Source organism: Saccoglossus kowalevskii, chromosome 3, assembly GCF_978046115.1.
Source record: "Saccoglossus kowalevskii chromosome 3, keSacKowa6.1, whole genome shotgun sequence".
Taxonomy (NCBI): domain Eukaryota; kingdom Metazoa; phylum Hemichordata; class Enteropneusta; family Harrimaniidae; genus Saccoglossus; species Saccoglossus kowalevskii.
The window spans coordinates 3207760-3229176 of record NC_140643.1 but is presented as its reverse complement, the minus strand read 5'-3'; the positions used below and the strand labels follow the sequence as shown (position 1 = coordinate 3229176).

Sequence of the window (21417 nt, the reverse complement as noted above, 5' to 3'; positions counted from 1 at the left end):
GCAGATATTGAACACACTTTGGTAAGTCTGTATTCACACATGTTGCAAATATTGAACACACTTCGGTTAGTCTATATTCACACATGTGGCAGATATTGAACACACTTTGGTTAGTCTATATTCACACATGTGGCAGATATTTGGTTATAAAGTCCATATGTTACTTATTGTGTCATTTTCTCTCATATTTTTATTATATTATTTCATATAAGTACCTGCAGTGAAATTGTATGATGAGATGACCATGTGTTAAAATGATTTATTTTCTTAGGGCAAGTTCATCCTGACATATGAGAATTTTGGAAGTATGTATGGTCTAAGTATGGATGCTATTGAAAGCATTGCTAAGGAAGGTCTTGCCTGTATTGTACATTTGGAGATAGAGGTAAGTAATAAACTCGTCCAATAATATCAATATGTCGCAGCAAGTACATATTTTAAGACGTATTTTTTTTCTATTTGCCACTATCTTACACCGAAAGCAACACAAACTCTCGCCTGTTCTCTCATACTATTTCGTCTTGACTATTGCAATAGCTTATTAGTCGAATGCACTGATTATTTGATGAAGAACTTCAACGAGTTCAGAATTCAGCAGCTCGTCTTGTCTGTAAGCGAGGTTTATCTTTTCACGTTTCACAACTTTTAAAATTGCTTCACTGGCTTCCAGACGCATTGAATATAAAAGTTCAGGTTTATGCTACTTATCAATAAGTAACACTGGCCCATGACACCGGTCAGATCTTCTACATAAATACCATCCCGCTAGACAATTACCTTCGTCATCAGACGTTCTTATATTAACGAAACCACGCACCAAGACTAAATCATACAGTGAACGTGCATTCCAATATTCTGACATTCAGTCTCACATTCATCATTTAAGAGGCAAAACATATCCTTGTAGTAAATTTTACTAGTTTTAACTTTTTGAATTTTTTTTTTCTAGCACATCAACAAAAGTTGATTTTTATCATGATCCAATCCAACATGGTTAACTGGCAGCCATTTTGTTTGATGAAAATTTATTTTGCACAATTCTGCTTAATATGTTCATTCACTTCATCATTTGTGAAAGTTTGACAATATATATGTGTAGTATGAACCCTGCTACTAATGAATGTGTGGTTGGAAGTAGAATTGATAGGGTGGGCAAGTACATCTGAAGAATTATTTGAATTAAGTGAAAGAAAAGAAGGCATATTCCTCTGAATCAAATAGAGTGCATCATCTCTTTACTGTCATTCTGTTGTTAGGTATAAAATACACTCTTAAAACGGGGGAGTTGTCACCTGCACATGCGTCAGATAGTGTGTCACTGTTTACAAACAAGCGTGTACCCATGAGCCTTTGCGTTTTTAGCGTGTGTTGTTAATGTTGCTTGGAACTCAATTCCCATGCATGCACAGCTAACGACCATCCCGCTGTGTGAATAAGGTGTGAATACCAAAATGGCAACAGTAACAGAAAGACTTCCTTGGCGGCAATGATAACATACAAACACGGAGCCAACAGATGAGGTTTCAACTGGTACTGGTATTATTATACTCTGCAAACATCAAGTACAATAACGCGGTAAAACTCCACTACTTCAATAACTAGATACTTAAACTCCAATACAATTCAACGAGATCTCCAGTCTGATCTCAGTGCTGAACAACTCCCCTATATATACCCACACTGTCTATAAATAGACCATTACATCAGCATACATAATGAGTCTAGAATTTACTACAAATTTCTAGAATGTTCCATTACCTTCTATTGCCTTCTACAGTGTCCTATTACCTATTCAACCAGCTTCTAAAAATTCCACCCAGACACAGTACAGTTCTCGAACATTCTCAGTCACACGGAAGTGGTAAACAAGTTGTATGCGACAGATTACATATAGATAAAATACCATATATAGTCAATAGACCATTCCAATTTAATTCTATAAAGTTTGTGCTTTCTTTTCTTCATTTTCAGGGTGTAATGGTGTTAAAACATAGCTATTTTGAGCCAAGGTATGTGCTGATAATACCATTAGATAAGACCATTCACAGTAAGCGATTACATGAAAGAGGACATTTCACTGTGTCACAGAATGAACAAGTATTGCAGAGAGATGAACTTTACATTGAATTGAATCAGCAGAATCCTGGATTTTTTGATATGACAATAGACAGTAGTAAGTGACTATTGCCAAGATCTATACACTCGCTTCATTTATTGCCAATACTGTAGTGCATACTGTTCAAAGTGTTCTAGCAGCACCACACCCCTATGACATTACAGTAATGACTGTTTAACTAAACTTCAATATAGTATCTAAGACTTGATCAACCATAGTTATAACCAAAAGTTGTCACAAAGATTGAAAAGGGTCAAGGATCTCTTTTTTTAACTGTTGATTATGACAGATATCAGAATGTATAACATATATGCTATATTACAGGCTATATCATGGAAGCTTATCGGAAATTAAAAAAGTTAGTCATGGATTATCTTGGTATTAGTGGTACCCAAGGCTATCCAATTGCAGATGATCCATCTACTGATTCACAGACTACTACTACAGGTAAGCAAATACATCATTGCGCAGTTCAGCTTAATCTTCTCTCTTTTCATAATGAACACTGAAAAACTAAACAAATGTCCCTCCATGATGTCAAGGGTGTTAGAGGTTGTTGATGTTCAACATTCTCACAAGTTATAATGAAAACAACAGTGAAGCCAGGACTGCCTCCTTGGATTGATGAATGCATCATTCTATTGGCTGATTAATCAATAGAATAATATAATGGTGGTGTGCATGCTATTGTATTCATCATTACAAGCTTTTTAGTCCCCGTTCAGACACAGTCTGGAAACAGGGACTTATGTTTTGACCTCCATGTGTCCGTGCGTGTGTGTGTGTGCGTGCGTGCGTGCGTTCGGACCTGTATCTCAGAAATGCCTGGACCAATCACAATCAAACTTCACACATACATCATACATGATATCATACATATGCACATCAATTTGTTTCACGATCTGATTCAAGATGGCCGAATGGCGGCCATTTTTGTGCTAAAAATCATCAAAATCAAGCATTTTCCGGCTGTTTACTGATGGATTTTGTTCAAAATTGGTATATACATTAGACATCATAGGACCTTGATACACATCATTTTGTTTTTCAGATAAGATTCAAAATGGTCGACTGGTGGCCATTTTGTTTTAATGAATGTGGTTCTCCTGCCATATGTCTGACTTGCTTTCACTGATTATGTTAAAATTTTAAATATTCATTATACATCATGTCATAGATGGACAGATATATTGGTTTGACAATCCTATTCAAAATGGCCGAATGTTAGTCATTTTTGTGCTAAAAAAATCATCAAATATCAAGCATTTCTGACATTTATGGATGGATTTCATTCAAACTTGATACATACATTAGACATTACGGGTTCCTGATGCACATCATTTTATTTTTCAGATCAGATTCAAAATGGCTGACTGGCGGCCATTTTGTTTTAATGATTGGGCTTCTAGAGCCATATCTCTTAAATGCTTTGACTGATTATATTCAAATTATATATATTCATTATACATCATGTTATATATATATATATATATATACATGTATTTAAAATGGCTGATTTTGAATGCTGTTCCAGAGCAATATCTCTCAATATGGACACTACTTGTTTGACGATCAGATACAAATGTCAATCATTTTAATGTTAAAAAATCATATTCCTGACATGGTCATATTCCAGCTATATTACTATAAACAAAACTATATATCTTAAATTCGATATCTAACGGGGACTGTGCCATGCATGGCGTGTATTATTTATGCTGTTCGAAATTTGTTGATTGCATGTTCCTTCCTTTCCTGCTGCCTATCTAAGTCAATTTCTCCTATGGTGCACATATACTGTAATTAATTAGACCATAGACCCTGTCTATGATTAAACTGATAGTACCCACACCAAAATTATGCTGTTTGTAATTTCAGCGAACACAGTGAGATCCAGCAATGGATCAATGTCTGGTAGTGGAGTAAAGACATGGTCAAAACAAGCAATTGATACAGCATCACAACAGATGACTCAGGCAATGAGAAACAGACGCGAACCATCTAAAAATTCAGTGGTATGTCAAATGCATTCCTTTGACGTTTGTCAATATATTTTATCTCATCACATTGTGACAAAATACATATATTTGTTTTGCATATCTGATGAGTTATTGTGTCTTGTTATTGCCAGGAACAAGCATCTTATGAGCGTCGTCTGAGTGCAGCAAAGGCTGCTGCAGCAGGACTTATTCCCAGACCAATTGATCAGTTGATGAACAAGTAAGTGTCTATTCCTACCTCACAACCATAATACCAATTGGGTAGCATTCATGTTTACCATGGTGGTAGCTTGGGTTGCTTTCATGTTTACCATGGAGGTATCTTTGGTTGCATTCATGTTTACTATGCATGTATCTTTGGTTGCATTCATGTTCACTATGCATGTATCTTTGGTTGCATTCATGTTCACTATGCATGTATCTTGGGTTACTTACATGTTTACCATGCAGGTATCTTGGGCTGCTTTCATGTTTACCATGCAGGTATCTTTGGTTGCATTCATGTTTACTATGCATGTATCTTTGGTTGCATTCATGTTCACTATGCATGTATCTTTGGTTGCATTCATGTTCACTATGCATGTATCTTGGGTTACTTACATGTTTACCATGCAGGTATCTTGGGCTGCTTTCATGTTTACCATGCAGGTACCTTTGGTTGATTTCAGGTTTACCATGGAGGTACCTTGGGTTGCTTTAATGCTTACTACGGAGGTACCTTTGGTTGCTTTCATGTTTACCATGCAGGTACCTTGGGTTGCTTTCATGTTTACTATGCAGGTTCCTTGGGTTAATTTCATGTTTACTATGCAGGTATCTTGGGTTGCATTCATGTTTACCATGCAGGTATCTTGGGTTGCTTTTTATGTTTACCATGGAGGTAGCTTGGGTTGCTTTCATGTTTACTATGCAGGTTCCTTGGGTTAATTTCATGTTTACTATGCAGGTACCTTGGCTTGCATTCATGTTTACAATGCAGGTATCTTGGGTTGCATTTATGTTTACCATGCAGGTACCTTTGGTTGCATTCATGTTTACCATGCAGGTATCTTGGGTTGCTTTTTATGTTTACCATGGAGGTAGCTTGGGTTGCATTCTTGTTTATCATGTAGGTACCTTGGGTTACATTCATATTTACCATGCAGGTAGCTTGGGTTGCATTCATGTTTACCATGCAGGTACCTTTGGTTGATTTCAGGTTTACCATGGAGGTACCTTGGGTTGCTTTAATGCTTACTATGGAGGTACCTTTGGTTGCTTTCATGTTTCCTATGCAGGTATATGGGGTTGCTTTCATGTTTACCATGCAGGTAGCTTGGGTTGCTTTCATGTTTACCATGCAGTTTCCTTTCCTTGATTTCATCTTTACCATGCAGGTACCTTGGGCTGCTTTCATGTTTACCATACAGGTATCTTGGGCTGCTTTCATGCTAATCATGCAGGTATCTTGGGCTGCATTCATGTTAACCATGCAGGTATCTTGGGTTGCTTACGTGTTTACCATGCAGGTGTTTTGGGCTGCTTTCATGTTTACCATGCAGGTATCTTGGGCTGCTTTCATGTTTACCATACAGGTGTCTTGGGCTATCTTGGGTTACTTACATGTTTACCATGCAGGTATCTTGGGTTGCTTTCATGTTTCCCATGCAGGTATCTTTGGTTGCATTCATGTTCACTATGCATGTATCTTGGGTTACTTACATGTTTACCATGCAGGTATCTTGGGTTGCTTTCATGTTAACCATGCAGGTATCTTGGGCTGCTTTCATGTTTACCATGCAGGTACTATGAGCTGCTTTCATGTTTACCATACAGGTATCTTTGGTTGCATTCATGTTTAGCATGCATGTATCTTTTGTTGCTTTCATGTTTACCATGCAGGTATCTTGGGTTGCTTTCATGTTAACCATGCAGTTATCTTGCGCTGCTTTCATGTTTACCATACAGGTATCTTGGGCTGCTTTCATGTTAACCATGTAGGTATTTTGGGCTGCTTTCATGTTAACCATGTAGGTATCTTGGGTTGCTTACGTGTTTACCATGCAGGTATCTTGGGCTGCTTTCATGTTTACCATACAGGTATCTTGGGCTGCTTTCATGTTAACCATGCAGGTATCTTGGGCTGCTTTCATGTTTACCATGCAGGTATCTTGTGTTGCTTTCATGCTAATCATGCAGGTATCTTGGGCTGCTTTCATGTTTACCATGCAGGTATCTTGGGCTGCTTTCATGTTTACCATGCAGGTATCTTGGGCTGCTTTCATGCTAATCATGCAGCTATCTTGGGCTGCTTTCATGTTTACCATGCAGGTATCTTGGGCTGCTTTCAAGTTTACCATGCAGCTATCTTGGGTTGCTTTCAAGCTAATCATGCAGGTATCTTGGGCTGCTTTCATGTTTACCATGCAGGTATCTTGGGCTGCTTTCATGTTTACCATGCAGGTATCTTGGGCTGCTTTCATGTTTACCATGCAGGTATCTTGGGTTGCTTTCATGCTAATCATGCAGGTATCTTGGGCTGCTTTCATGTTTACCATGCAGGTATCTTGTGCTGCTTTCATGTTTACCATGCAGGTTTCTTTGGCTGCTTTCATGCTAATCATGCAGGTATCTTGGGCTGCTTTCATGTTTACCATGCAGGTATCTTGGGCTGCTTTCATGTTCACCATGCAGGTACCTTGGGTTGCTTTCATGTTTACCATGCAGGTACCTTGAGTTGCATTCATGTTTACTATTAGGTATCTTGGGTTGCTTTCATGTTTACCATGCAAGTATCTTGGGCTGCTTTTATGTTTACTATGCAGGTATCTTGGGTTGTTTACATGTTTACCATGCAGGTACCTTGGGTTGCTTTCATGGTTACCATGCAAGTATCTAAGGCTGCTTTCATGTTAACCATGCAAGTATCTTGGGCTGCTTTTATGTTAACCATGCAGGTATCTTGGGTTGTTTACATATTTACCATGCAGGTACCTTGGGTTGCTTTCATGGTTACCATGCAAGTATCTTGGGCTGCTTTTATGTTAACCATGCAGGTATCTTGGGTTGTTTACATGTTTACCATGCAGGTACCTTGGGTTGCTTTCATGGTTACCATGCAAGTATCTAAGGCTGCTTTCATGTTAACCATGCAGGTATCTTTGGTTGCATTCATGTTTACCATGCAGGTATCTTTGGTTGCATTCATGTTTACCATGCAGGTATCTTGGGCTGCTTTCATGTTTACCATACAGGTATCTTTGGTTGCATTCATGTTTACCATGCAGGTACCTTGGGTTGCTTTCATGTTTACCATGCAGGTATCTTGGGTTGCTTTCATGTTTACCATGCAGGTATCTTGGGTTGATTTCATGTTTACGATGCAGGTACCTTGGGTTGCTTTCATGTTTACCATGCAGGTACCTTGGGTTGATTTCATGTTTGCCATGCAGGTACCTTGAGTTGCATTCATGTTTACTATGGAGGTATCTTGGGTTGCATTCATGTTTACCATTAGGTATCTTGGGTTGCTTTCATGTTTGCCATGCAGGTACCTTGGTGTGCTTTCATGTTTACTAAGCAGGTACCTTGGGTTTCTTTCATGTTTACCATGTAGGTACCTTGGGTTGCTTTCATGTTTACCATGCAGGTATCTTGGGTTGTTTACATGTTTACCATGTAGGTACCTTGGGTTGCTTCCATGTTTACCATGCAGGTATTTTGTGCTGCTTTCATGTTTACCATACAGATATCTTTGGTTGCATTCATGTTAACCATGCAGGTACCTTGGGTTGCTTTCATGTTTACCATGCATGTACCTTAGGCTGCATATATGTTTACCATACGGGTATCTTTGGTTGCATTCATGTTTACCATGCAGGTATCTTTGGTTGCATTCATGTTTACCATGCAGGTATCTTGGGCTGCTTTCATGTTAACCATGCAGGTATCTTGGGCTGCTTTCATGTTTACCATACAGGTATCTTAGGCTTCTTTTATGTTTACCATGCAGGTATCTTGGGCTGCAATCACGTTTACCATGCAGGTACCTTGAGTTGCATTCATGTTTACCATACGGATATCTTTGGTTGCATTCATGTTACCATGCAGGTATCTTAGGCTGCTTTCATGTTAACCATGCAGGTATCTTGGGCTGCTTTCATGTTTACCATGCAGGTATCTTACGCTGCTTTCATGTTAACCATGCAGGTATCTTTGGTTGCTTTCATGTTTACCATGCAGGTATCTTGGGTTGCTTTCATGTTTACCATGCAGGTATCTTGTGTTGCTTTCATGCTAATCATGCAGGTATTTTGGGCTGCTTTCATGTTTACCATGCAGGTATCTTGGGCTGCTTTCATGTTTACCATGCAGGTATCTTGGGGTGCTTTCATGTTTACCATGCAGGTATCTTGGGTTGATTTCATGTTTACCATGCAGGTACCTTGGGTTGCTTTCATGTTTACCATGCAGGTACCTTGGGTTGATTTCATGTTTGCCATGCAGGTACCTTGAGTTGCATTCATGTTTACTATGGAGGTATCTTGGGTTGCATTCATGTTTACCATTAGGTATCTTGGGTTGCTTTCATGTTTGCCATGCAGGTACCTTGGTGTGCTTTCATGTTTACTAAGCAGGTACCTTGGGTTTCTTTCATGTTTACCATGTAGGTACCTTGGGTTGCTTTCATGTTTACCATGCAGGTATCTTGGGTTGTTTACATGTTTACCATGTAGGTACCTTGGGTTGCTTCCATGTTTACCATGCAGGTATTTTGTGCTGCTTTCATGTTTACCATACAGATATCTTTGGTTGCATTCATGTTAACCATGCAGGTACCTTGGGTTGCTTTCATGTTTACCATGCATGTACCTTAGGCTGCATATATGTTTACCATACGGGTATCTTTGGTTGCATTCATGTTTACCATGCAGGTATCTTTGGTTGCATTCATGTTTACCATGCAGGTATCTTGGGCTGCTTTCATGTTAACCATGCAGGTATCTTGGGCTGCTTTCATGTTTACCATACAGGTATCTTAGGCTTCTTTTATGTTTACCATGCAGGTATCTTGGGCTGCAATCACGTTTACCATGCAGGTACCTTGAGTTGCATTCATGTTTACCATACGGATATCTTTGGTTGCATTCATGTTACCATGCAGGTATCTTAGGCTGCTTTCATGTTAACCATGCAGGTATCTTGGGCTGCTTTCATGTTTACCATGCAGGTATCTTACGCTGCTTTCATGTTAACCATGCAGGTATCTTTGGTTGCTTTCATGTTTACCATGCAGGTATCTTGGGTTGCTTTCATGTTTACCATACAGGTATCTTAGGCTAGTTTCATGTTAACCATGCAGGTATCTTTGGTTGCTTTCATGTTTACCATGCAGGTATCTTGGGCTGCTTTCAAGTTTACCATGCAGCTATCTTGGGTTGCTTTCATGCTAATCATGCAGGTATCTTGGGCTGCTTTCATGTTTACCATGCAGGTTTCTTTGGCTGCTTTCATGCTAATCATGCAGGTATCTTGGGTTGCTTTCATGTTTACCATGCAGGTATCTTGGGCTGCTTTCATGTTTACCATGCAGGTATCTTGGGCTGCTTTCATGTTCACCATGCAGGTACCTTGGGTTGCTTTCATGTTTACTATTAGGTATCTTGGGTTGCTTTCATGTTTACCATGCAAGTATCTTGGGCTGCTTTTATGTTAACCATGCAGGTATCTTGGGTTGTTTACATGTTTACCATGCAGGTACCTTGGGTTGCTTTCATGGTTACCATGCAAGTATCTAAGGCTGCTTTCATGTTAACCATGCAAGTATCTTGGGCTGCTTTTATGTTAACCATGCAGGTACCTTGGGTTGTTTACATGTTTACCATGCAGGTACCTTGGGTTGCTTTCATGGTTACCATGCAAGTATCTTGGGCTGCTTTTATGTTAACCATGCAGGTATCTTGGGTTGTTTACATGTTTACCATGCAGGTACCTTGGGTTGCTTTCATGGTTACCATGCAAGTATCTAAGGCTGCTTTCATGTTAACCATGCAAATATCTTGGGCTGCTTTTATGTTAACCATGCAGGTATCTTGGGTTGTTTACATGTTTACCATGCAGGTACCTTGGGTTGCTTTCATGGTTACCATGCAAGTATCTAAGGCTGCTTTCATGTTAACCATGCAGGTATCTTTGGTTGCATTCATGTTTACCATGCAGGTATCTTTGGTTGCATTCATGTTTACCATGCAGGTATCTTGGGCTGCTTTCATGTTTACCATACAGGTATCTTGGGTTGCTTTCATGTTTGCCATGCAGGTACCTTGGTGTGCTTTCATGTTTACTAAGCAGGTACCTTGGGTTTCTTTCATGTTTACCATGTAGGTACCTTGGGTTGTTTTCATGTTTACCATGCAGGTATCTTGGGTTGTTTACATGTTTACCATGTAGGTACCTTGGGTTGCTTCCATGTTTACCATGCAGGTATTTTGTGCTGCTTTCATGTTTACCATACAGATATCTTTGGTTGCATTCATGTTAACCATGCAGGTACCTTGGGTTGCTTTCATGTTTACCATGCACGTACCTTAGGCTGCATATATGTTTACCATACGGGTATGGTTACCATGCAAGTATCTAAGGCTGCTTTCATGTTAACCATGCAAGTATCTTGGGCTGCTTTTATGTTAACCATGCAGGTATCTTGGGTTGTTTACATGTTTACCATGCAGGTACCTTGGGTTGCTTTCATGGTTACCATGCAAGTATCTAAGGCTGCTTTCATGTTAACCATGCAGGTATCTTTGGTTGCATTCATGTTTACCATGCATGTATCTTTGGTTGCATTCATGTTCACTATGCATGTATCTTTGGTTGCATTCATGTTCACTATGCATGTATCTTGGGTTACTTACATGTTTACCATGCAGGTATCTTGGGCTGCTTTCATGTTTACCATGCAGGTATCTTTGGTTGCATTCATGTTTACTATGCATGTATCTTTGGTTGCATTCATGTTCACTATGCATGTATCTTTGGTTGCATTCATGTTCACTATGCATGTATCTTGGGTTACTTACATGTTTACCATGCAGGTATCTTGGGCTGCTTTCATGTTTACCATGCAGGTACCTTTGGTTGATTTCAGGTTTACCATGCAGGTACCTTGGGTTGCTTTCATGTTTACTATGCAGGTTCCTTGGGTTAATTTCATGTTTACTATGCAGGTATCTTGGGTTGCATTCATGTTTACCATGCAGGTATCTTGGGTTGCTTTTTATGTTTACCATGGAGGTAGCTTGGGTTGCTTTCATGTTTACTATGCAGGTTTCTTGGGTTAATTTCATGTTTACTATGCAGGTACCTTGGCTTGCATTCATGTTTACAATGCAGGTATCTTGGGTTGCATTTATGTTTACCATGCAGGTACCTTTGGTTGCATTCATGTTTACCATGCAGGTATCTTGGGTTGCTTTTTATGTTTACCATGGAGGTAGCTTGGGTTGCATTCTTGTTTATCATGTAGGTAACTTGGGTTACATTCATATTTACCATGCAGGTAGCTTGGGTTGCATTCATGTTTACCATGCAGGTACCTTTGGTTGATTTCAGGTTTACCATGGAGGTACCTTGGGTTGCTTTAATGCTTACTATGGAGGTACCTTTGGTTGCTTTCATGTTTCCTATGCAGGTATATGGGGTTGCTTTCATGTTTACCATGCAGGTATCTTGGGTTGCTTTCATGTTTACCATGCAGTTTCCTTTCCTTGATTTCATCTTTACCATGCAGGTACCTTGGGCTGCTTTCATGTTTACCATACAGGTATCTTGGGCTGCTTTCATGCTAATCATGCAGGTATCTTGGGCTGCATTCATGTTAACCATGCAGGTATCTTGGGTTGCTTACGTGTTTACCATGCAGGTGTTTTGGGCTGCTTTCATGTTTACCATGCAGGTATCTTGGGCTGCTTTCATGTTTACCATACAGGTGTCTTGGGCTATCTTGGGTTACTTACATGTTTACCATGCAGGTATCTTGGGTTGCTTTCATGTTTCCCATGCAGGTATCTTGGGTTGTTTACATGTTTACCATGCAGGTACCTTGGGTTGCTTTCATGGTTACCATGCAAGTATCTAAGGCTGCTTTCATGTTAACCATGCAAGTATCTTGGGCTGCTTTTATGTTAACCATGCAGGTATCTTGGGTTGTTTACATGTTTACCATGCAGGTACCTTGGGTTGCTTTCATGGTTACCATGCAAGTATCTAAGGCTCCTTTCATGTTAACCATGCAGGTATCTTTGGTTGCATTCATGTTTACCATGCAGGTATCTTTGGTTGCATTCATGTTTACCATGCAGGTATCTTGGGCTGCTTTCATGTTTACCATACAGGTATCTTTGGTTGCATTCATGTTTACCATGCAGGTACCTTGGGTTGCTTTCATGTTTACCATGCAGGTATCTTGGGTTGCTTTCATGTTTACCATGCAGGTATCTTGGGTTGATTTCATGTTTACCATGCAGGTACCTTGGGTTGCTTTCATGTTTACCATGCAGGTACCTTGGGTTGATTTCATGTTTGCCATGCAGGTACCTTGAGTTGCATTCATGTTTACTATGGAGGTATCTTGGGTTGCATTCATGTTTACCATTAGGTATCTTGGGTTGCTTTCATGTTTGCCATGCAGGTACCTTGGTGTGCTTTCATGTTTACTAAGCAGGTACCTTGGGTTTCTTTCATGTTTACCATGTAGGTACCTTGGGTTGCTTTCATGTTTACCATGCAGGTATCTTGGGTTGTTTACATGTTTACCATGTAGGTACCTTGGGTTGCTTCCATGTTTACCATGCAGGTATTTTGTGCTGCTTTCATGTTTACCATACAGATATCTTTGGTTGCATTCATGTTAACCATGCAGGTACCTTGGGTTGCTTTCATGTTTACCATGCTGGTATCTTACGCTGCTTTCATGTTAACCATGCAGGTATCTTTGGTTGCTTTCATGTTTACCATGCAGGTATCTTGGGTTGCTTTCATGTTTACCATACAGGTATCTTAGGCTAGTTTCATGTTAACCATGCAGGTATCTTTGGTTGCTTTCATGTTTACCATGCAGGTATCTTGGGTTGCTTTCATGTTTACCATGCAGGTATCTTGTGTTGCTTTCATGCTAATCATGCAGGTATCTTGGGCTGCTTTCATGTTTACCATGCAGGTATCTTGGGCTGCTTTCATGTTTACCATGCAGGTATCTTGGGCTGCTTTCATGTTTACCATGCAGGTATCTTGGGTTGATTTCATGTTTACCATGCAGGTACCTTGGGTTGCTTTCATGTTTACCATGCAGGTACCTTGGGTTGATTTCATGTTTGCCATGCAGGTACCTTGAGTTGCATTCATGTTTACTATGGAGGTATCTTGGGTTGCATTCATGTTTACCATTAGGTATCTTGGGTTGCTTTCATGTTTGCCATGCAGGTACCTTGGTGTGCTTTCATGTTTACTAAGCAGGTACCTTGGGTTTCTTTCATGTTTACCATGTAGGTACCTTGGGTTGCTTTCATGTTTACCATGCAGGTATCTTGGGTTGTTTACATGTTTACCATGTAGGTACCTTGGGTTGCTTCCATGTTTACCATGCAGGTATTTTGTGCTGCTTTCATGTTTACCATACAGATATCTTTGGTTGCATTCATGTTAACCATGCAGGTACCTTGGGTTGCTTTCATGTTTACCATGCATGTACCTTAGGCTGCATATATGTTTACCATACGGGTATCTTTGGTTGCATTCATGTTTACCATGCAGGTATCTTTGGTTGCATTCATGTTTACCATGCAGGTATCTTGGGCTGCTTTCATGTTAACCATGCAGGTATCTTGGGCTGCTTTCATGTTTACCATACAGGTATCTTAGGCTTCTTTTATGTTTACCATGCAGGTATCTTGGGCTGCAATCACGTTTACCATGCAGGTACCTTGAGTTGCATTCATGTTTACCATACGGATATCTTTGGTTGCATTCATGTTACCATGCAGGTATCTTAGGCTGCTTTCATGTTAACCATGCAGGTATCTTGGGCTGCTTTCATGTTTACCATGCTGGTATCTTACGCTGCTTTCATGTTAACCATGCAGGTATCTTTGGTTGCTTTCATGTTTACCATGCAGGTATCTTGGGTTGCTTTCATGTTTACCATACAGGTATCTTAGGCTAGTTTCATGTTAACCATGCAGGTATCTTTGGTTGCTTTCATGTTTACCATGCAGGTATCTTGGGTTGCTTTCATGTTTACCATGCAGGTATCTTGTGTTGCTTTCATGCTAATCATGCAGGTATCTTGGGCTGCTTTCATGTTTACCATGCAGGTATCTTGGGCTGCTTTCATGTTTACCATGCAGGTATCTTGGGCTGCTTTCATGTTTACCATGCAGGTATCTTGGGTTGATTTCATGTTTACCATGCAGGTACCTTGGGTTGCTTTCATGTTTACCATGCAGGTACCTTGGGTTGATTTCATGTTTGCCATGCAGGTACCTTGAGTTGCATTCATGTTTACTATGGAGGTATCTTGGGTTGCATTCATGTTTACCATTAGGTATCTTGGGTTGCTTTCATGTTTGCCATGCAGGTACCTTGGTGTGCTTTCATGTTTACTAAGCAGGTACCTTGGGTTTCTTTCATGTTTACCATGTAGGTACCTTGGGTTGCTTTCATGTTTACCATGCAGGTATCTTGGGTTGTTTACATGTTTACCATGTAGGTACCTTGGGTTGCTTCCATGTTTACCATGCAGGTATTTTGTGCTGCTTTCATGTTTACCATACAGATATCTTTGGTTGCATTCATGTTAACCATGCAGGTACCTTGGGTTGCTTTCATGTTTACCATGCATGTACCTTAGGCTGCATATATGTTTACCATACGGGTATCTTTGGTTGCATTCATGTTTACCATGCAGGTATCTTTGGTTGCATTCATGTTTACCATGCAGGTATCTTGGGCTGCTTTCATGTTAACCATGCAGGTATCTTGGGCTGCTTTCATGTTTACCATACAGGTATCTTAGGCTTCTTTTATGTTTACCATGCAGGTATCTTGGGCTGCAATCACGTTTACCATGCAGGTACCTTGAGTTGCATTCATGTTTACCATACGGATATCTTTGGTTGCATTCATGTTACCATGCAGGTATCTTAGGCTGCTTTCATGTTAACCATGCAGGTATCTTGGGCTGCTTTCATGTTTACCATGCAGGTATCTTACGCTGCTTTCATGTTAACCATGCAGGTATCTTTGGTTGCTTTCATGTTTACCATGCAGGTATCTTGGGTTGCTTTCATGTTTACCATACAGGTATCTTAGGCTAGTTTCATGTTAACCATGCAGGTATCTTTGGTTGCTTTCATGTTTACCATGCAGGTATCTTGGGTTGCTTTCATGTTTACCATGCAGGTATCTTGTGTTGCTTTCATGCTAATCATGCAGGTATCTTGGGCTGCTTTCATGTTTACCATGCAGGTATCTTGGGCTGCTTTCATGTTTACCATGCAGGTATCTTGGGCTGCTTTCATGCTAATCATGCAGCTATCTTGGGCTGCTTTCATGTTTACCATGCAGGTATCTTGGGCTGCTTTCAAGTTTACCATGCAGCTATCTTGGGTTGCTTTCATGCTAATCATGCAGGTATCTTGGGCTGCTTTCATGTTTACCATGCAGGTTTCTTTGGCTGCTTTCATGCTAATCATGCAGGTATCTTGGGTTGCTTTCATGTTTACCATGCAGGTATCTTGGGCTGCTTTCATGTTTACCATGCAGGTATCTTGGGCTGCTTTCATGTTCACCATGCAGGTACCTTGGGTTGCTTTCATGTTTACTATTAGGTATCTTGGGTTGCTTTCATGTTTACCATGCAAGTATCTTGGGCTGCTTTTATGTTAACCATGCAGGTATCTTGGGTTGTTTACATGTTTACCATGCAGGTACCTTGGGTTGCTTTCATGGTTACCATGCAAGTATCTAAGGCTGCTTTCATGTTAACCATGCAAGTATCTTGGGCTGCTTTTATGTTAACCATGCAGGTATCTTGGGTTGTTTACATGTTTACCATGCAGGTACCTTGGGTTGCTTTCATGGTTACCATGCAAGTATCTTGGGCTGCTTTTATGTTAACCATGCAGGTATCTTGGGTTGTTTACATGTTTACCATGCAGGTACCTTGGGTTGCTTTCATGGTTACCATGCAAGTATCTAAGGCTGCTTTCATGTTAACCATGCAAGTATCTTGGGCTGCTTTTATGTTAACCATGCAGGTATCTTGGGTTGTTTACATGTTTACCATGCAGGTACCTTGGGTTGCTTTCATGGTTACCATGCAAGTATCTAAGGCTGCTTTCATGTTAACCATGCAGGTATCTTTGGTTGCATTCATGTTTACCATGCAGGTATCTTTGGTTGCATTCATGTTTACCATGCAGGTATCTTGGGCTGCTTTCATGTTTACCATACAGGTATCTTGGGTTGCTTTCATGTTTGCCATGCAGGTACCTTGGTGTGCTTTCATGTTTACTAAGCAGGTACCTTGGGTTTCTTTCATGTTTACCATGTAGGTACCTTGGGTTGCTTTCATGTTTACCATGCAGGTATCTTGGGTTGTTTACATGTTTACCATGTAGGTACCTTGGGTTGCTTCCATGTTTACCATGCAGGTATTTTGTGCTGCTTTCATGTTTACCATACAGATATCTTTGGTTGCATTCATGTTAACCATGCAGGTACCTTGGGTTGCTTTCATGTTTACCATGCACGTACCTTAGGCTGCATATATGTTTACCATACGGGTATGGTTACCATGCAAGTATCTAAGGCTGCTTTCATGTTAACCATGCAAGTATCTTGGGCTGCTTTTATGTTAACCATGCAGGTATCTTGGGTTGTTTACGTGTTTACCATGCAGGTACCTTGGGTTGCTTTCATGGTTACCATGCAAGTATCTAAGGCTGCTTTCATGTTAACCATGCAGGTATCTTTGGTTGCATTCATGTTTACCATGCATGTATCTTTGGTTGCATTCATGTTCACTATGCATGTATCTTTGGTTGCATTCATGTTCTCTATGCATGTATCTTGGGTTACTTACATGTTTACCATGCAGGTATCTTGGGCTGCTTTCATGTTTACCATGCAGGTATCTTTGGTTGCATTCATGTTTACTATGCATGTATCTTTGGTTGCATTCATGTTCACTATGCATGTATCTTTGGTTGCATTCATGTTCACTATGCATGTATCTTGGGTTACTTACATGTTTACCATGCAGGTATCTTGGGCTGCTTTCATGTTTACCATGCAGGTACCTTTGGTTGATTTCAGGTTTACCATGGAGGTACCTTGGGTTGCTTTAATGCTTACTACGGAGGTACCTTTGGTTGCTTTCATGTTTACCATGCAGGTACCTTGGGTTGCTTTCATGTTTACTATGCAGGTTCCTTGGGTTAATTTCATGTTTACTATGCAGGTATCTTGGGTTGCATTCATGTTTACCATGCAGGGATCTTGGGTTGCTTTTTATGTTTACCATGGAGGTAGCTTGGGTTGCTTTCATGTTTACTATGCAGGTTCCTTGGGTTAATTTCATGTTTACTATGCAGGTACCTTGGCTTGCATTCATGTTTACAATGCAGGTATCTTGGGTTGCATTTATGTTTACCATGCAGGTACCTTTGGTTGCATTCATGTTTACCATGCAGGTATCTTGGGTTGCTTTTTATGTTTACCATGGAGGTAGCTTGGGTTGCATTCTTGTTTATCATGTAGGTACCTTGGGTTACATTCATATTTACCATGCAGGTAGCTTGGGTTGCATTCATGTTTACCATGCAGGTACCTTTGGTTGATTTCAGGTTTACCATGGAGGTACCTTGGGTTGCTTTAATGCTTACTATGGAGGTACCTTTGGTTGCTTTCATGTTTCCTATGCAGGTATATGGGGTTGCTTTCATGTTTACCATGCAGGTATCTTGGGTTGCTTTCATGTTTACCATGCAGTTTCCTTTCCTTGATTTCATCTTTATCATGCAGGTACCTTGGGCTGCTTTCATGTTTACCATACAGGTATCTTGGGCTGCTTTCATGCTAATCATGCAGGTATCTTGGGCTGCATTCATGTTAACCATGCAGGTATCTTGGGTTGCTTACGTGTTTACCATGCAGGTGTTTTGGGCTGCTTTCATGTTTACCATGCAGGTATCTTGGGCTGCTTTCATGTTTACCATACAGGTGTCTTGGGCTATCTTGGGTTACTTACATGTTTACCATGCAGGTATCTTGGGTTGCTTTCATGTTTCCCATGCAGGTATCTTTGGTTGCATTCATGTTCACTATGCATGTATCTTGGGTTACTTACATGTTTACCATGCAGGTATCTTGGGTTGCTTTCATGTTAACCATGCAGGTATCTTGGGCTGCTTTCATGTTTACCATGCAGGTACTATGAGCTGCTTTCATGTTTACCATGCAGGTATCTTGGGTTGCTTTCATGTTAACCATGCAGTTATCTTGCGCTGCTTTCATGTTTACCATACAGGTATCTTGGGCTGCTTTCATGTTAACCATGTAGGTATTTTGGGCTGCTTTCATGTTAACCATGTAGGTATCTTGGGTTGCTTACGTGTTTACCATGCAGGTATCTTGGGCTGCTTTCATGTTTACCATACAGGTATCTTGGGCTGCTTTCATGTTAACCATGCAGGTATCTTGGGCTGCTTTCATGTTTACCATGCAGGTATCTTGTGTTGCTTTCATGCTAATCATGCAGGTATCTTGGGCTGCTTTCATGTTTACCATGCAGGTATCTTGGGCTGCTTTCATGTTTACCATGCAGGTATCTTGGGCTGCTTTCATGCTAATCATGCAGCTATCTTCGGCTGCTTTCATGTTTACCATGCAGATATCTTGGGCTGCTTTCAAGTTTACCATGCAGCTATCTTGGGTTGCTTTCAAGCTAATCATGCAGGTATCTTGGGCTGCTTTCATGTTTACCATGCAGGTATCTTGGGCTGCTTTCATGTTTACCATGCAGGTATCTTGGGCTGCTTTCATGTTTACCATGCAGGTATCTTGGGTTGCTTTCATGCTAATCATGCAGGTATCTTGGGCTGCTTTCATGTTTACCATGCAGGTATCTTGTGCTGCTTTCATGTTTACCATGCAGGTTTCTTTGGCTGCTTTCATGCTAATCATGCAGGTATCTTGGGCTGCTTTCATGTTTACCATGCAGGTATCTTGGGCTGCTTTCATGTTCACCATGCAGGTACCTTGGGTTGCTTTCATGTTTACCATGCAGGTACCTTGAGTTGCATTCATGTTTACTATTAGGTATCTTGGGTTGCTTTCATGTTTACCATGCAAGTATCTTGGGCTGCTTTTATGTTAACTATGCAGGTATCTTGGGTTGTTTACATGTTTACCATGCAGGTACCTTGGGTTGCTTTCATGGTTACCATGCAAGTATCTAAGGCTGCTTTCATGTTAACCATGCAAGTATCTTGGGCTGCTTTTATGTTAACCATGCAGGTATCTTGGGTTGTTTACATGTTTACCATGCAGGTACCTTGGGTTGCTTTCATGGTTACCATGCAAGTATCTTGGGCTGCTTTTATGTTAACCATGCAGGTATCTTGGGTTGTTTACATGTTTACCATGCAGGTACCTTGGGTTGCTTTCATGGTTACCATGCAAGTATCTAAGGCTGCTTTCATGTTAACCATGCAAGTATCTTGGGCTGCTTTTATGTTAACCATGCAGGTATCTTGGGTTGTTTACATGTTTTCCATGCAGGTACCTTGGGTTGCTTTCATGGTTACCATGCAAGTATCTAAGGCTGCTTTCATGTTAACCATGCAGGTATCTTTGGTTGCATTCATGTTTACCATGCAGGTATCTTTGGTTGCATTCATGTTTACCATGCAGGTATCTTGGGCTGCTTTCATGTTTACCATACAGGTATCTTTGGTTGCATTCATGTTTACCATGCAGGTACCTTGGGTTGCTTTCATGTTTACCATGCAGGTATCTTGGGTTGCTTTCATGTTTACCATGCAGGTATCTTGGGTTGATTTCATGTTTACCATGCAGGTACCTTGGGTTGCTTTCATGTTTACCATGCAGGTACCTTGGGTTGATTTCATGTTTGCCATGCAGGTACCTTGAGTTGCATTCATGTTTACTATGGAGGTATCTTGGGTTGCATTCATGTTTACCATTAGGTATCTTGGGTTGCTTTCATGTTTGCCATGCAGGTACCTTGGTGTGCTTTCATGTTTACTAAGCAGGTACCTTGGGTTTCTTTCATGTTTACCATGTAGGTACCTTGGGTTGCTTTCATGTTTACCATGCAGGTATCTTGGGTTGTTTACATGTTTACCATGTAGGTACCTTGGGTTGCTTCCATGTTTACCATGCAGGTATTTTGTGCTGCTTTCATGTTTACCATACAGATATCTTTGGTTGCATTCATGTTAACCATGCAGGTACCTTGGGTTGCTTTCATGTTTACCATGCATGTACCTTAGGCTGCATATATGTTTACCATACGGGTATCTTTGGTTGCATTCATGTTTACCATGCAGGTATCTTTGGTTGCATTCATGTTTACCATGCAGGTATCTTGGGCTGCTTTCATGTTAACCATGCAGGTATCTTGGGCTGCTTTCATGTTTACCATACAGGTATCTTAGGCTTCTTTTATGTTTACCATGCAGGTATCTTGGGCTGCAATCACGTTTACCATGCAGGTACCTTGAGTTGCATTCATGTTTACCATACGGATATCTTTGGTTGCATTCATGTTACCATGCAGGTATCTTAGGCTGCTTTCATGTTAACCATGCAGGTATCTTGGGCTGCTTTCATGTTTACCATGCAGGTATCTTACGCTGCTTTCATGTTAACCATGCAGGTATCTTTGGTTGCTTTCATGTTTACCATGCAGGTATCTTGGGTTGCTTTCATGTTTACCATACAGGTATCTTAGGCTAGTTTCATGTTAACCATGCAGGTATCTTTGGTTGCTTTCATGTTTACCATGCAGGTATCTTGGGTTGCTTTCATGTTTACCATGCAGGTATCTTGTGTTGCTTTCATGCTAATCATGCAGGTATCTTGGGCTGCTTTCATGTTTACCATGCAGGTATCTTGGGCTGCTTTCATGTTTACCATGCTGGTATCTTGGGCTGCTTTCATGTTTACCATGCAGGTATCTTGGGTTGATTTCATGTTTACCATGCAGGTACCTTGGGTTGCTTTCATGTTTACCATGCA

General features: G+C 40.5%; 1 protein-coding gene across 1 annotated transcript in view; it reads left to right on the top strand.

The window, feature by feature from the left end:
- The window catches only part of LOC100375230 (leucine-rich repeat and guanylate kinase domain-containing protein-like), a 70865-nt gene that overhangs the window by 36221 nt on the left and 13227 nt on the right, over positions 1-21417 (top strand). The window contains exons 12-16 of the mRNA XM_085496690.1: positions 272-385; positions 1972-2173; positions 2441-2563; positions 3995-4131; positions 4248-4336. Coding sequence (XP_085352816.1) covers positions 272-385; positions 1972-2173; positions 2441-2563; positions 3995-4131; positions 4248-4336 — 665 coding nt within the window. The remainder of the gene's footprint in view (positions 1-271; positions 386-1971; positions 2174-2440; positions 2564-3994; positions 4132-4247; positions 4337-21417) is intronic.